The sequence below is a fragment of the Cavia porcellus genome, unplaced genomic scaffold (assembly GCF_034190915.1).
Source record: "Cavia porcellus strain 051 isolate PalLab524CR breed Dunkin Hartley unplaced genomic scaffold, mCavPor4.1 scaffold_1, whole genome shotgun sequence".
In the NCBI taxonomy this organism is placed as follows: Eukaryota; Metazoa; Chordata; class Mammalia; order Rodentia; family Caviidae; genus Cavia; species Cavia porcellus.
Genome location: NW_026947484.1, coordinates 214160457 through 214177951, shown reverse-complemented (window position 1 = coordinate 214177951; position 17495 = coordinate 214160457). Strand labels below are relative to the sequence as shown.

At 37.4% G+C, this 17495-nt stretch overlaps 1 protein-coding gene across 6 annotated transcripts in view; it reads left to right on the top strand.

Moving 5' to 3' along the window:
* Camkmt (calmodulin-lysine N-methyltransferase) overlaps positions 1–17495 on the top strand; it is a 391740-nt gene that overhangs the window by 323896 nt on the left and 50349 nt on the right. For 3 of the 6 annotated variants that reach the window (XM_063229142.1, XM_063229136.1, XM_063229153.1), the window contains 4 exons: positions 808–862; positions 1974–2062; positions 3652–3737; positions 9391–9457. In XM_063229142.1, coding sequence (XP_063085212.1) covers positions 808–862; positions 1974–2062; positions 3652–3737; positions 9391–9457 — 297 coding nt within the window. The remainder of the gene's footprint in view (positions 1–807; positions 863–1973; positions 2063–3651; positions 3738–9390; positions 9458–17495) is intronic. The other 3 variants (XM_023566367.2, XM_003473060.5, XM_063229180.1) reach the window with 2 other exon arrangements.

Genomic DNA, 17495 nt, shown 5'->3' with positions numbered 1-17495 from the left:
CCAATCAGCGAGCAGTGGGCCAGGGCGAGAATGTCACACGTTGAGGGCTGATATTTAGGCACAAAGGGGAAGGTAAGTGCAGAATGGCACACTAGACTGTCAGCTTTAACTCCGAGCCGCTTTACTTTCAAGCAGTGAAGCCAAAGCCCAGTCATTACTTCAGCCTGGGTTTGCTGGTTTAACCATATTATGTCCCTGCATTGTTTATTCCTGGTGTTGTGTTGGGGTCAATTGTTATTTAAGTGTTAATTGCTAAAGGCTCTTTGTGTAATTGTGCTCTATGGAGATGGTTTGACTTTCCAAAATGTTTCAGTTTGTTTTAGAATTTTTTTTTAATTCAAGATTGCATTTATTTGTGTGTGTTGTGTGTGACTATAATATAGGTATATACACACTCACATATATTCTTCGTTTACTTGTCTGTTTTTGAAGGCATGAATGTGGATTAACAGTGTTATCCTTTCCTAACAATTATCTTTCGCTACTCTAGCTAGTTTAGTTCTAAAAGACAGCGCCATTGACAAGGGGAAAAAAAGGGAACCTTCTCAGATTTTTCAGCTCAGCGGTGGTAATGTTGCAGTGAACACTAATGAGGGAACCCCCACTGATTTGCCTGCTTTGTGACTTTTCTATTTCATAATTATTTTTAAAACGCAAAACGACATGAGGTAGCCCAGTCGTGGCTCCACAACTTCCTGGTAGCGTCGTTCTTACTGCAGATGGCAATTTGTTCTTGTAACATATATATCTCTCTGACCATTTTCGTCTAATTTGTATGGGTTCTACCATTTCTTTTCTCTCTTTCAGGGACCTTGCTGTGTGTGAGCTAGGGGGTGGCATGACATGCTTGGCTGGGCTCATGGTAGGTCTTTTCTCAATTCCAATCCCATTCAGAGGGAAGAACAAAAGGGAAAATGTTCCAGGGCCTCCAACTGCTGGGTCAGAGAACCGTCAACAGCATCGGCTGCAGTCAAAGCTGCCGGGCCTTGAGAGACCTTCTAGATTGACTTACTTTCGGATCATATTGATTTTAGGGTTGCCTCGATGAGCAGAAACATTTTACCTCCGTGTAGTCAATATCGCTTGTTGTGACATTCCAGGCCTCTCAGTCTTTCTTTGCCATAACGAAAGCATTTCTTTTTTTCTTTCTTTTTTTTCCCCTCTTTTTCTTTCTCCTTTCTTTTCTTTCTTACTTTCTTTTTTCTTCAGATTATAGTCCCATTTGCTAAGATACAGGAATAGCCTGGCAAATCACAGTTGGAGCACCATGATATAGCTGCTAATGTTTTGCCTGCATTATTACACCAACAAACATGATCCAGAGCGCTCAGTAATTAGATTCTTTTGAATTAGATTGGCCATTCAGGAACGTCGTTCCCTATTCTCTGGGTTCTGAGTCATGTATTCAGGAGATATTATGTAGCAGCACAGTGCATTAGACAAGTTTTTATGTCTCTACAAATAAAAGCATATTGTTACACTGATTGGCATTTGACAAACCTGTCGCTCTTATACAATGTGTCGAGGTTACAGCCCAATGTGCGAGCATGTCAAAGCTCACAAAAAAATTACCCTCACAAAGCCATCTGCCTGCAATGCAAAGTTATATGAAGGGCATCAGGCAGTCAGACAGAAGCAGGCTGAAAGGCAGAGTGACAGCCTTGTATGATGGCTCTACTAGATAAACAGAAGCCCACAAATGAAAGCCTCTCAGAATACCATCATCCGCTGTCACAATGCAATTACCGAACAGAATGATAGCAAGATAGAGGCTCCCGCAAATGGAATGATAAAAGTATTGACTGATTTGATTGAATGATTAAAATAATGCAGACATAAAATGAAAAAAGATTGAAGATTGTTACAGAGAAATAGGTGAGGAAGCATGATACTGAAGGGTTGTCACTCCTGTCTTCCCTTCCACACAGACAAGCGTATTTGCTCATTGTTTGCTGTGCTCCTTTTTTTTTCAGGTTGCTATTTCTGCAGATGTCAAAGAAGTTCTGTTAACTGATGGGAATGAAAAGGCCATCAGAAGTATCCTTATTCAGATAGAAAACGGGTTTGTTGTGCTCATTCCTTTTTCCCGGCTGAGTAACAATTGATATAAAGAAAGACAGCATGGGGTATTAAAAAAGAGGTCCCCCACACGCACATGATAAGTAATTAAGGAAAAGTAGAAATATATGAATTCATTGCTTTTGACCACATGGGTTTTTTTTTTTTAACCTTTCGATAGATTTTTATAGACACTTCATGTTAAAGGAGATTATGTTTTGTGGACTCTCAACACAATAAGAAAATTTATCTTGTAATAATTTTCAAGCATTCCTGTTTTTTATTAAGATTTATCACTATAAAATAAATTATTTAATATTTACTTTATTTGGTTTTGCTCACAAATATTAGCTTCCACCTACCTATTTTGTGTCTGTTGTTATATGTACCTAGGTGACATTGTGCCCATCCTAATTGCTAAGGAGTTACCTATATCCCACTGGAAACAGCTATCAGTTCTTCATTATTTCCTTTTATTTATGATTATAAGAGCTATCTCTTTTTTTCCTGCTATGCTATTACAGTTCAAACCCCATTATATTAGATTATGCTTTACTAATATGTACACAGAGTTCATGAAAATTGAACTGTATTTTAACTAAGAAAGCAAGCATAATTTGTGGCTACTTTAGCAGTCAAGCTGATTTGCTCAGGGGCAGTTAACAGCCGTTAGACATTGAGAGGCAAAGTGGAAGATATGTTTGCTTTGAATTTTTTTGGTGTGCCTTACATTTATGCGATGAGGAGGCAGTCCACTTACTTGAATTTTAAGCCCCTAAAATGCCAAAACAGCTTTGATGTTTACAGAATCACACACACACAAAAACACTCTTTTTTCAATTTTCATTTTTCTACCTCCACGGTATAATTTTTTGAAAATAAAATTCACTGCAGCTCAATCAGGCTGCTCGCACAGGAGGAAGGAGATACAAGAAGCACAGAAGCCAATATTGTTCAGCAGCACTTGTGTGCTCTACAGAGCCCCACCCAGCTAATTGCCTGACAGACCTAAAAAAAAAAAAAAAAAATTCAGGAATGAAAAACAGCCAATCACAATCTTGGCCTTTCACACAAGGGAAAGAGATCACAAAAGGTGCTTCCTTTTTTAAAATGCAGGATTTTAATCATGATCCTGAGACTGTCGCAAGTTTTTCAAAATATTCCTGGAGATGAGCTGATGTTGTTTCATTCACTCTGCCTTATTCAGAGTTATTCTCTGCATGTATCATTTCACTGTGCTCCTCCTCCTTATGTCAGGAAATACAGAGAACAAGAGAAAGCTCAGGTATGCCAGCTCAGCCCCAGTGAATGTCATTTGGAGGGGAAGAAAAATGGAAATAGTGAACAAGAGAAGGCTATTTTACCTACAGAAACTTTCAGATTGAACCCAGTAACCTGGGAGTTTTCTCAAATCAGCAGGTGTCTTATTTAATAACATTGGAAACCAATTAGAACTTTTAACAAAATATGGGAAACATCTGTAGTCAGTATGTAAATTTAAATGTACTAAAATTATTACTGAGCTAAGCTATAGAGCTTCTAAAGAAGGGAAGGAAAGCTAATGTCATTAATTATCACACCTTTGCTTCACAGAGCAAAGATGCCATGCCAGCCCTTGAAATCAGAGAGGAAATCTCAGATTCTGCATTCACTCTGCCGGCCTTTCAAAGAAATGATTGGTACAGCCCCCTCCCAAGAAAATGGATTTTTAACATTTGGTCCTCAGAAGCTCAGCCCTGAGAGTGCTTTATTGTGCTGAGTTTTACAATGGGTTTAATATAGCAGGGTGCCAAAGGGCAGGAGGGGAAGAACTTTACAATGTAGATAAAGTAGGTCCTTTCAGGATGCAGAGCAAAACTGATTGTGTGGTTTATTTTATCTCTTAGGACTTTACTGATAGAGTTCAGTTTTTATCATACAGTTGTTCTATGTTTGTGTGCCTTTTTGTGTTGTAACTAGATCTAATTTTTTTAATTAAGAGAAAAAAGCATGAATCAAGCCTTAAAATTGGCAATGTGTTTTTCCTGCTTTTAATACTAATGTTGTTCTTGACTTGCTAACAGACCTTACAATAGGCATCCGTTGTAATCTGTTTTACTGAGTGAGGTTAATATGAGTGAATATTTCCCCCATTTGTGTGCCCACTCTGTAAGAATAACTAATTCACTGAATCACATACTATTGATGCGTATAGATCGAAACAAACTCATTTAAAAATTACTGTTTACATCTTTCTTTTAAAATTTTAGGAAGCCTAAATTATATACCAGTTGTAGGACATTATCCAAAAATTACTTTCTAAAAAGTAAAAGTGGATGTCAACAAAAAAAGAGGGGGAGAAACATTGCTAGAAGCCAGAAAATCTCTAAGCAAAGCTGCTAATTATTCTTAATGGGCAAGATGAGCACATTAAGAAACAAATGAGTACATCAGTGAAATGTAATTGAAAATCGACCTGGCAATTGCACATCACATCTGAGTATTGGCCTATATATTATTCTCATCATTTTAAAAATTATTTTTGTTTTTCTTGGCTTCTGAATTTAAAGAATCCAACAAAGTTTTACTTTCTAGTCTCTTAAACTCTTAAGATTCTGATTTTTAACCTTTTTTTAAAGAAAAATAACATTTTCTGGTTTTCCTTTTAATCTTCTGTTATTTCTGTTTTTTAATATGTGAGGCAGTGAATGGATTAGTTCTGAATCTTTATATCACAGAAGCTTGTCAACCAGTTCTGAGTTTACTTATTATCCTCCTAAAATGTATCAAGTGGATTGGCTGTGTCTTCTAGAAATCTCTACCTTGACCCTGAAAAGTTAGATGTTGATCTGAGATTTATTAAACAGAGATATGTGGAAAGAGATTAAGAGTTGAGGTAAAATGAATTTTCTAAGTCTTGAATATTTTCTTTGACTCATGGGTAGGATTCTTGGAGGCTCTGCTCGCTCCTTAAAACAAATTGCTCAGTGGAACACAGAGCCGCCTGGTTGAGAACTATCTGTCCCTATAGGTACCATTTTATTTCTACTCCAAGAGAGCAAAGAATAAATAATAAAAGAATAAATTGGAAATGAAATCATTTGGTTCATCCAGTTGTCAAAATTATTCTAGAATACTGTGAATTGTATTCCTTTTTCTTTGGCATTAAAGGAGAATGCCATAATACTATAATAAAAAATCTCTAAGTGCCTATATATAACGATTCCTCAGTAAGACTTGTAGCTGGTGATGACAATGCCATAAGCAGAAGGAAGGGAAGTGGTATGCTGAGTCATTATTGATGCCAAGCCTTTTCCAACTCATAATGAATAAAAGTAGAATATCTCAAGGGGAGCACCCTCTCTGGCTCTAACTGCTAACTCATCCAGTGCATGCACCCTGCTTTAATTCATTCTTAGTAAAAGTCTAATGTGTTATCTGAAGAATAGTCCATTGCTTACTCACCCATTTCTCTGTACTCTTGACTCAAACATCTTATCACCATAGTGCACTGTATATATCATGGTCTAGAGCTTAAGATTCTGCCAAAAGAGGCAAATCTCCTACACTTCTAAAAGGAAGTACTCCTAGCTTAACATCGTTTTATTAGCAGAATCCTTGAGTTGTAAACTTGCTAAATGAAGCTTCCTGTGGATGGTTGAGAACTTGGGAATCCCAAGCCATTATCCTGGGTCCAAACCCTTCTAATAGTAATGCCAGTTTTACCTCTGTCTACTAGATGAGTCGTAAGTAAATTCTATCTATCTCATTTCAGGTAGGAGCTCAACAAACATCTTTTAAAGTTAAATTTAAATTTATTCAATGCATATTAATTGTATGCCATATCAGGGGCTAAGGATATAGAAGTGGATAAGAAAAATGTATTCACTGTCTTCATGAAGTGAAGAGTTTGCTGGGGCTAGAGTACATTTATACATGAGAAAGACTCTGGAAAAACTACAGGGCAGAAGTTTTTCAATTTTCTCCATTCATTTCATTTTTACAACATAAATATTCACCTACTTAGCTCTGAGCAGCAGAGACAGAAAATAAACCTCCCCTGGCAAGCTTCATTTTAGTTATTATCACTAGTCTCTTTGTTCTACAAAAACTTTTGCCTAAATTATTCAAATACAATAATTAATCAATGTGAATTATGCACATACTATGTGGTAAGCCCATTAAGTCTATAAAATAGGTATCATCTATTGCTGTTTGAGAAGTGGCTCAAAGAGGTTGATTGACTTAAAACCACACAACTAGAAGCTAGGTTCATTTGCTTTGAGGCATGTTTTTTCCCATCAAACTTCCCGGTCTCACCAAAAATGAGAATGCCTGGGTGAGTGTCATCTTGCATTTCCTCAGCACTCTCTACAAGAAAAGTCCTTTCATGCATAAACGTAACAGTTGGTGTTGCTAACTGAGAGTTCATAGACCTCTGTGTCATTCTCTCAATTCACTGGAATAATAAGCAGAGTTAACAAAGGTTTGCAACTTTAAGTCAGCAAATATTGACACAATAAGCATTTATAAATGCTTTAGAAATAAAAATTAATAGGCATAATCTTATAGTTTCTTATCCTCACTTTTAAGGACCCAATTAGATACCAAGAAAGTAATGCATTATTCTTATTTTTGAAATATTCTCTTACTTAAAGAACAATGTCACTTGTCAGAATGTATATAGAGCTACTCATGAATAAAGCAATCACTAATTACAGGCAGAGGTTAAATTTTTAAACAACATTTTATATACATATATACATTCTATATACATATATACATTTTATATACATATATACATTTAAATGACAATTATAGCTAATATATACAATTATATTTTTGAGAATAAAAATCAAGTGAAATAATATTAAAATGGAGCCCCACTCCTGAATTGTGCTTTGTTTGAGAGGAAAATCTAAGGATAGGATTCTGGTTTCCTTTGAGCCATGAACATATGTCTTGCAGCTCTGAAAGTCCGGTTGCCCAGACAAGGGGATTGGAAGTGATCTCTCTATGTCCGCTTGATCAGGAATCACATTAAGACTTTTTTTGCACCCGGCCCCTCCCATTGAAGTCTTCGGTGAGGTAGGTGCAATGCAGAGAGTATGATCTATGTTTGACACTGTTCTGGACATATTGACTGGATTTGATTGGATTTCCTCCATTACCCTGAGGTGACATGGAAAAATGATAAAAATCTATTATCAGACACAATGCCGTCCAGACAAACCATCAAAATCCGACCTAAAGGAAAGGGTGTGGAGCAAAATAGCAGAATTTATTTAAGGTAATATTTAAAATATGATTACCACTTTTCTTGGTACTTGTTTTAATATTAAAAACACTTTCTAAACCACAAAATATATTCCCTGCCCAGTTCTAAAAATAAAGCAGCCTAAATACTGCTGTGAATTTTTTCATTAAAAAAAAAAATTGCTCCCAGAATATAAATACATGCTTGCTTCAGCCTGACCACCTGGAGTCACAGGTTTATAAATTGTTTGAAAGTATATAGTGTTAAGATGTTTACTAAAAATTATTAATAGGTTTTCTGAGTTATATAATTTAACTTCCCTGTACTATTTTATAAAAAGTATTACCTCCACTAACAAAATAATATGTTTTGCTTGATAGATTAGTCATGTACTCATATGACGCCACAGGTGTACCAGGCACATTATGGCCTGCAGTTGGATGCCATGGCAACGCTGAGTCGGGTGTGGCCGGAATGTGGGGGGAACTTAATCAAAAACAGTTGTCAGTTGACTCTTTCCTAATTTTGTTCTTCTCAGAATAAAGATGTCAGCTGTCCTTTTCTGCCAGGCATTTCATTTAGAAGACTTTCCTGAAATACTTTCTTCCTGAAATAGACAGAACTGTAGGCCGATGTGTCATTTTAGTTAATCAAAACAAGTAGGCAAATTAGTCTCCTTTATTTTTTAATGAATGTAATTTAACGGTATTTAATTTGCATACAGGAAAGTTCACCCAGGAAAAAAAGTCTGCATTATAGCACTTTTGTAAACCTCAACAAAGCCCTTCATTAGGAGACCTAATTGATTTTTCCTACCCACTCCTGGGGGAAGAAAGCTATCACAGTACCTGCTTATTCACTCAGAGAAGAAATGGGTGTGCCTGGTGGTTCAAGCAGAGATTTGGGTTAAAAAGTCCTGTGGCTCTGTTCTTACAGGGAGATCTCGGCCAGTGCTGGCTTTGAGTATTCAGGAAATCTGTTTTTCTGAGCAATAGGGGAACATCGCCTGTCTGCTTGGTGTCCTCCCCATGCGCCCAATTTAGTTCAGCTTGCAGCCTTTACTGGAATTATTTTATTTCTTGTTTATTTAAACCTGCCTCATTCCAAATGGGGTTTCTGAGGCTTCTTACAGTAACATGTGGAACATACCATGCCCGATAAATGAGAAAGTAAGAGCAATTGGAATTAGAAAGCCAGGCAAGTATGGTGAAGCCAGGAACAGGGGTCAGTACAGAAAATATATGCCATAGGAACTCTTCTGGTTGCCAGACATTAGGTCCTGATGGGCACCAGGACCTTAGCAAAGACAAAGCACCAGTTAGGAGATTTACAGTGCCCAGAAGTTAAAGTAAAGTCAGTTGACCTGTGGTCCAGCTTTTCCTGGTGTTGAAACAGTGTTTTCCCATGGACCCCGACACAGGTGAAACTGTGTGAGGTAACTGATCAGCTCCTCAACACATCCCTTTAGTGAACACAGATCTTTAACCACGGCTCAGTAAAAGAGTCCCTCCTTGCCAGGAGGTAGCCACAGGCCAAACTATACATCTGCCAAGACAGTGCTTCAAAGGGCCTTGCACTGGACTTTCTTCTTCAGTAATTCATTTTCTCTCCAAGATGCTCTAAGCTTTTCCTCACCTTTTTCTTCTTACTTACCCCACATTTCTCCTTTCTGCTCATTGCAACCTTCCTTCTAGAATTTAGGAGACTAGAAGTATTTCAACTCGAACATCTCAGTACCTGGCATTGCCCTGCCCTCTAACTTGAAGGCACCTGCCTTGAACTCCTAGCTCTTTCTAGCAAGTGGGGCATGGCACCCATGCAGCACTCGTTCCCCATTGGCACTTCCACTCCAGGCCTTACGAGGTGCTACCCAGATGTGTATTTTAAGTGTGGCAAACGGCAGCCTATGAAATGAAGATGTTGCTTGTGCAGGTCAGCGTTTGGTGGCTGAGGCACACTTACAGTTGTCTGCCTCATACTGTATAACTCCTCTTTTTGCTATGTTGATTCCATTGTGATAAGATCATTGTGTTGTGGGCTTTTTATCTGAGTCAGTTGACAATCACTGTCAAGATTTTCTTAACTGTGTCCTGTAGATGTAAGAGAAATCATCACAAGGAATCAGAGGGCTGGTGTATTTAAGACTCAGAATATATCAAGCTGGTAAGATGCTTTTCTACATTGAAATGCTCTAGTTGAAATGGATAAGCTGTTTTACTTTTACACTGTTGATGATTAATAGGTACCCTTATTATTTGCAGTTGATAGCTGAGAAAACTGAAGGTGAGTATGGGGATGACGCAAGGTTTGAGGTCACACATTATGAGGTTGAGAGGAGCTCAGCCTGGGACCTTCTTGTATCGCGATATTCCACTGGTTGTCAACCTGAGGCAGTTTTGTCCACCAGGGGATTTTAATGTTCTCTGGAGACGTGTTTTACTGTCATGATTGAGGGAAGAAGGGACAGTGTTGCTCCTAGAATCTGTGGGTAGAGGCCAAAATTACCACCCAGAGTCATTCACTGCACAGGACCCACAACAAAGAAGTACCCGGCCCAAAATGTCAGTAGGGCTGGGGTTAAGAAACTAGCTCTGGTCTATGATTTGCAATAATCAATATATACATTCCCTTTTAGATTCTCTTAATTCTTACTCAGACTAGGAGAAATTCTTGCCTTCAACCAAAACAGTGCTGTGTTTTCCCTGATGCTACATTTTATTTTTGCCTTTTGGCAATGGACCTAGAAGAAACGAGTAATCCTGTAGTAGTTTTCACATGAGATATCTGTATTTCTGCATTTTTATCAAATTCATTTAATTCTAGGTGTTATAAAATAAGCAGTTTTATTTTAATTATTTTATCCCTTGCTATTTTACATCTTTGCTTTTGCTGAGGACACTTTCCTGCCCCAGCTGTCTAATTTGAAAAGTTAGATGAATCATGCTTAAAATCCTACATGGGGGCTATACTGGTATGAGGTTGTGAAATAGTATTTTATTTCTGTTGGTGAATTCAGTGAAGTGTCCATAAACATATATAGTTTTAAATCCTGCATTAGGATCTTCCATATTGACTGATGGCCCAGGTGGGCAATGCGGTTTCCTTATATAGATGGACAAAGCAGTTTCCCACAAAACCTCAGGCATGTCCAGACAAAGAGAAAGAGCTGGCTGTTCCTGTACCTTGCTCCTTCCTGGGCCAGCCTTCCCTCTGCAGTACAGATGGCCATCCTTTCTGGAGAGGACTTCATTTTTGGACCTGATTTTCAACCTAGTCTTTTAGTTATCAATCAAAAGTGCATTTTCTATGTTGTCCTCATTTACATTTATTTAGTGCTTAAGGTCATTTGTGACCATTTGAGTGTGTTTCAGCATATGGAATCAGGGAATAATAGATTTCAGCTTCATGCTGTGAAAAGAGATTGTGTTTTTTACAAGACAAAATGTTGTTTACTGGGTGTTAATAATCACTAATTAATAAACACATTCAGATTTCTAAAATGTTGCATTTTAAGGAATAAAAGTGTCAAGTGTTTAACTTATGGTGTGTAATAATATTTTTCTATCATCTCTTTATCAAATAATTGTTATATAAAGCAGCAAAATGTTCAACACAGGATAAATCCCAAAAGCTTAGTACATGGCCTTTGTTTTCCTTTTTCTGTTCTTTAAAAAATGCAGTTTCTAAGTATGTGACTCTGATGTGTACTTGGACATACAGTCTGTATTTTAGTACTCATACAAGATGAGAAGGGTTTTTTTTCTTTCTTTCTTCAGGTCCCACCTTTCCATCTTTATCTCATTCTATTTGTGGTCAGTTTCTTCTCCATAAGCCACTGCAAGCATTTTGTCCAAAGTCTACTAAAGCACTTGCCAGAAAACAGGTGGATGAATCAGTCCTTGAAATGCCTTAATCTTGTATTGAGGAGCTACTTGACCACTTAACCTTCAAGCAGCTAAAGGAAGCTGCCAACCGGTGATGTAATAATCAGCATTCCCCTTCCATCCACTGCTTTCCCACCCAGAACCAGCACAATGTGACGAAAGCATTAGTTCCATGAGGGAAGAAATGAAAGGAAACCATTCACAAAAGAGCTAAGATACAGTTCAATATTCTTTTTTAGTGCCTCAATGCATATGCAGAATTTCTCCTCCAAATTGGAGGTGTGAAATAACAGTAGCGACAGATAACTAAGAGGTATTTACCATAGCTACAAAGCCTACATGTGAGCCAAATATTTCTGCTATTAAAAAGCACTTCAAAGCTTGACATGAAGTTTGTAACAGCTGAATGTCTCTTGTGACTTCATTTGCAAAGGAGATGTAATCGCTGAGAGGAAAGCTGTGATATGAGAACTGTGAACCTAAGAAATAGCATTTTTAGAAAGGAAGAAGCTGCCTAGAATTTTGACTGGCAACCTCCAATTTCTGTCCTTGTGCTCCAGCAAGGGTCTTAGGAACTTCTATGGTCTGAATAAGTGTTCCCTAAAGGCCCATATGCTAAAGCCTTGGTCCCCAGCTGTGCTCATACCAGAAGGCAGTAAAGCCTTTAGAAGGTAAGGCTTACTGGACAGAAGCTAACTGAACAAATAATCATTTGGAACTTGCTGAGGGGGAATGTTGGCACCCTGGCCCCTTCCTGTCTTTGTCTTTGCTTCCAGGCCACAATGAGGTGAGCAGCTTCCTCTGCCATGCACTCCCACCATAACATAGTGCCTTGCCACAGTCCCAAGAGCAGCCAGCATACTGACTGTGGGCTGAAACCTCCACAGCTGTGAGCCCAAATAAACCTTTTCTCTTTATAACTTGACTCAGTCACGGAAAGCTGCTTGACTGAAGATCTCTTCTTTTGCCACTTTTCCTACGTCTCACAGGGGCAGACCCAGGTTGTGTGAGGCCTGAAACTTATTTTGAGGCTCTTCTTTAGGAGGGTGAACTCAGTTATGCTTTACTTTGGTGAATTTTACAGGGACGTATGATCAAATGAATACATTCTCAGGGCTTCTTTAGGGGTCTTTCAGAGGGAGGGGCTCTGGTGGTAAGCCTTAGTAGGCTTGCAATAAGTCTGCCCTGCCCTCATAAAAAACCACTATCTTTTCCCAAGATATTTCCTTTCTCTTCCATACTAAAGTTTCTTCCTCACACCGGACTATTTTATTCCAAGTTTTCTTGTTGTTAAGTATGAAAGACATATTTGTGGAAGTCCAGAAGCCTCAGCTCTGGCAGGTCCAGGATCCACATATACCAAGCATTCTATGCATTACATTTCAGAGATGTTATTACCGTCATTTGATGGCTTATTCATTCACTCATCCATGTAGTCATCCATTCATTTAACAAATATGTCCAAGGCTCTCAGCCTTTGGGAACCTAAATATGGAGTTATTGACAATAGTTATTGAATGAAGGAAACTGTACTACTAACTATAGCTAAAAATTAATGAAAGAGCAAGGATATTTACAGCACCTCAATTGTTGGGTTTATCTGAAGCTGTCTTCAAAATTGTGATGATCTAACAAAGAACCGTTTGGAATGTTTGACATCTACTTATTTCTAGGTCTTCCGGAATTAGTGAATAGCATCATTCTTGGCTTAATATTAGTTGAAAGCTACAATACTTTAAAGATTCTGTTAAATTTACCCTTTGTGGTGTTAAAAATGAGTTTCAGTTAAGAAAAGAACCTATGTGTGAAAGTTGGTAGTAAATTTAAATTGTGACTTTTATTATTCAATGATAAATCATAAATTTGTAGTAAACTATGAAACTTATTTTATGACTTTTTTAAAACCCAGATTTTACATTTATGTGGTTCTTGAATTAGCTATTGGTCCTATTGCCCTATTGTTTAAAATTCAGGTCTATGGCCATCAAATTCCTGTAGAAGTTAAATTGGGAAAGTGGAAGTGATTTTAAAAATCTGCAGGGTGTGGTACTGAATGTCTGTAATCCCAGCACTTGGGATTGTAAGGCAAGAGAGTTGAGATTTTGAGGCTAGACTGGGGTATATAGTGAGTCCAGGCCATTCAAACTGTCTGTCTCACACACACAAATGATTAAAATGTATGTCCCAGCCAAGTGGGATGCCACTGCTGCTCTTTCCAGGCATTCTGCAGTCTGCCTTCACCCTCTTCATTCTATTTATCTGTTCACTACACCCCAGCTTTCTCCTTCAAACACCCAACTTCCCATCTCTGTAGCAAAATACCTGAGATATTTAACCTTGAGATTTCATTCCACAATCGGGTGCACCCATTGCCTTGAGCCTTTGGTGTATTTCCAGTGATGAGTATGCAGCAAAGCAAACTTTCCACCTCATGGCCAGGAAGAAAAAGAGAAAAAGGAAATGGTCAGGATCCCACAAGCCCTTCAGGGGCAGGTTGCCAACGACTTATATACATTCCACGTGGCCTATTATGGTTTGTGTCTGGATGTCCCCCCAAAACCTTATGCAGTCATGGGGATCAAGCTTTTCAGAGGTGGTTGAATCTAGAGTTTGTGACTGATTCATGGTCCAGTGCTAGAATTAAGGACGTGAGTGCTACACCTGCCTTAGAACATGTAGCCTAAATACAAAATAAGGGTCAGAAAGAGGCTTGTCCTCTCTCTCTTTCTCTCTTTCTCTCCCCCACCCCCTGCTTTGCTACCTTCTGCCTATCCTGAATGTTTCTCCTCTGCAAGGCTTGTCTGCATGCTACCCTGCCTAGGAGCCAACCAATTATGGACTGAAACCTCTACAAACTGTGAGCCAAACATATCTTTTTCCCTTTAACTTTGAGTGTGGCGTATTTTGTCTCAGCAACAAGAAAAGTAACTAAGCCAAGGCCCCTCCTCTGAAAGGTTCTACCACCTCGCAGAAACGCTACCCCAGGGATGAAGCCTTTATTATATGGCCTTTGGGAGATACACATCACAACCACAGAACCTCCTCATTCTCCTCCCAACACATTTGGTCTTTCCATCTCTGGCCTTAGTCTTGTCATCTCCTCTTCACTCATCTAAATCATTCCTTCTAGAAGGGCTCCATTCTTTTAACTTCTGTTGGTCTTAGAACAGTACCACAGTGAATATGCATATTCTCTTATTCTTCAAAGCATGTGGGCTTTGTTTCTGTTTACTGGTTCATTCATTTGTTAACAAATATATCAATCACCTCCTGTTTCTCAAATACTGTCCTAGATGCTAGAGACGTAGTGGTGAACAAGACTAAGAAAGTCCCTACCTCTTTGGAGCTGATATTCTTGGCAAGGAGCATAAAAGTTTATTGAAGCAAGAATTCTTCTTAATTTGTTTTTGTATTCCTTGAAGCAATTAGTATACTTGATTCTTAGAATGTGAAAGTTTTTAAGATTTATATTGGAGTACATTTGGAAAGACATGAATCCATAAAGCTTTTTAGTAGAAGAAAGTCAAGCTCTAGAGAGTCAGATATGCATTTCTGCATCAGATAGCTGACTTTCATTTCAGGACTGGCTTCTCTGGCACGCGCTTGTGTGTCTGCAGACAAACTGACAGTATGAGGAGGCAGTTATCTGTTCTTTGTCAGGCTGAAGAGGAAGGTTAGTAGAAGGTAACCGAGATAAGGAAGCTGAAGACTCTCTTTAAGAAATTTTCTGATAAAACATACCTGTTAGTGAGTTTTGTTAGAAATATGGTAACAGAATCTTGAGAATTATTGAGAATTCTAGAGATGCTACAATCCCATTTCCTTCTCTTGCTATCTCAGATATAAGAGAGTGAAATTATTATTTGTACTTTCTATTACTAACATGACGTCGTTGATTTGCTTGACAGGTTTATAGAAGGGCTCATGTCCTGCTACTTAGGATTTTGCACAGAAGAAACCAACTCCCGCAGGAATGTTATCCATTCTTGGCTATTATGATACAGATTTCCTTAATGCTCTAATTGAGCTACTTCTCCTTATCATACTCATTGGGGGCACTTTTTTGGGGGCCTCCTTAAGCCACAGTAAATTAAAAATAAAGTACTTTTCTTATAGAATAATACTGCATTGGCTCTGCACTTAGCAGTTTCTCCTCTTTACCACAATCAAACTTCATTCCCCCAAAATAGGCCATGTTCTGTATTAATAGCCAGATGTGTGTATCAGACTACTAATTCTCTTTGAAAGTCTCTTCTGGTTTTAAGAGAAAAGTCTTTCCCAGAATTTTACATCATAGAAGTTACTTATCAATAAAAGTGCCTTTGCTTTTGTCTTATTTTTCTCATTGCTAAGATAAAATATCCAACACCCAAAGTTAAAGGAGGAAAGACTGATTGTAGTGTGCAGTTTGTAGAGGTTTCATTTCATAGTTGACTGACTTTAAGGCAGAGGGGCATTGCAGAAGAAGAGCAGCTCTAGCAGGTAGAAGGCAGCAAATCAGAGAAGCAGCACAAACAATGACAGCAGTCCTTTTTCTGTCCCTTGTTTTCTACACACCCTCAATCCTAGCATCACAGGGTGAGTCAACCCAGGATCACATCCTTAATCCTAGCATCACTTCCGATTTAGCCGCTTTTGAAAAACGCCACCTATGACCACAGGACGCTTTGAGGGGACATCTAGGAATAAGTCACAACAGTTTTCAAAGTTCTTTCCCTAAAAATATACAGGTACGATCCTAATATTTTTAGAGAATGGGCTAATTATAATCCACTGTTAATAAATTAATTTTTATTTTAAAGAGAATAAAACAAAACAAAACAACAAAGCAGAGCAGAGTAAAACAATGCAAATAACAGGATTTGAGAAAAAGACAACAAGAAATCAACAATAGTTACCATAATGTCTCTTGTTTTCTTCAAGGTTGTCCATACCTTCATACACAGTAAGTTAATACAAAATAGTATAAAAGCAATCAAAACAAAAGAATGAGAGGCTTAAGGGCTTTCAAGACCAGACACTAGGAAATCAATAATGGCTACCATAATGTCTCTTATTTTCTTCAAAATAGCTGTCCATACCTTCGTATGTATTGAAATCAAATATGAAAACAGACTAAAACCAATCAAAACCAAGAATAAAAGCATTATTGGGCTTTGAAACAAAATGATAGGCTATCATCAATGGCTATTATGATGTCTCATTTTTTCCAGTGTAGTTGTTCATAGTATCACACATAATAAAATTAATTCTTGTAAACCCTATTGGTGTAGTTCTAGGCATATATAAACCTATTCATGTACATCTATCCAATTATTTTTACCTTAGTAATAAGCAATATTTTCAATATTTTGCTAAAACAAACTATATTGTAGGTAAACACATTACTGCATATATTATAAGTTTGCTAGTTGGCTACAGAACATGTTTTCAAAAGTAAATTTTATTTATTTATGTATTCCTACCAAGCTGTGTGATGTATTGTAACTTTGTATTATGTTTTCATATTAGTTACAACTAATCACTTAGGATTCTTTCCTTTCAGAATTTTCTAAAACTCCATATTTTTATCTTACTAACGTTTTTATTATAATTGAATAAATTTATAGATTACTTTTCTAAGGCTTGATATTTTAAAGATTTTTGATCCTCTTTTTCAAGAACAAGGTGCTTTTTTTATTTAAGTTTTTAAGGTATTTTAGTAGCATTTTCATCTTTTCCATTAGATTTATTTTGGGAAACTATCCTTTCTGTTGTTTTTAATCAATAAAATCTTTTTAACCCATTATGTATGCTAACTAGTTGTATTTATAGAGATATGTAAGAGCTATAGGATTTTGTGTAGTAAATGTTTGAACATTTATAAGCTTTGGTTATTTCTAATACCTTGCCAGTTTATCCTCTTGAGTTTTCCAAATAAGGAGTTGTATCATCTGCAAGTAATGACATCTTTTACTTCTTTCTGCTTCCTTTATCTTTTCCCTCTCTCTTTTTTTTTTGGATAAAGATGACAATGATTACCTTTGAGTCCAAGTTTGTTGGGAATGCTATACTACTTCACTATTAAGTAAGCACTAGCTTTAGAGTTGAGATATTTTTACAGTATTTTTACCTTGTTAAGGAATTTTTTGTGTTGGTTTCTATTTTGAAATTTTATAAATAAATATGGAACTTTAGCATATGTCTTTTCTGCATCTTTGGAGTTGATCAAATTGCTTTTCTTTTTCACTATGACAAATCATATTAACAAGTTTCCTAACTGTAAAGCATCTCTGCAGAGCCATTAACTTGGTCATGTTGTCTTGATTCTTAATTTA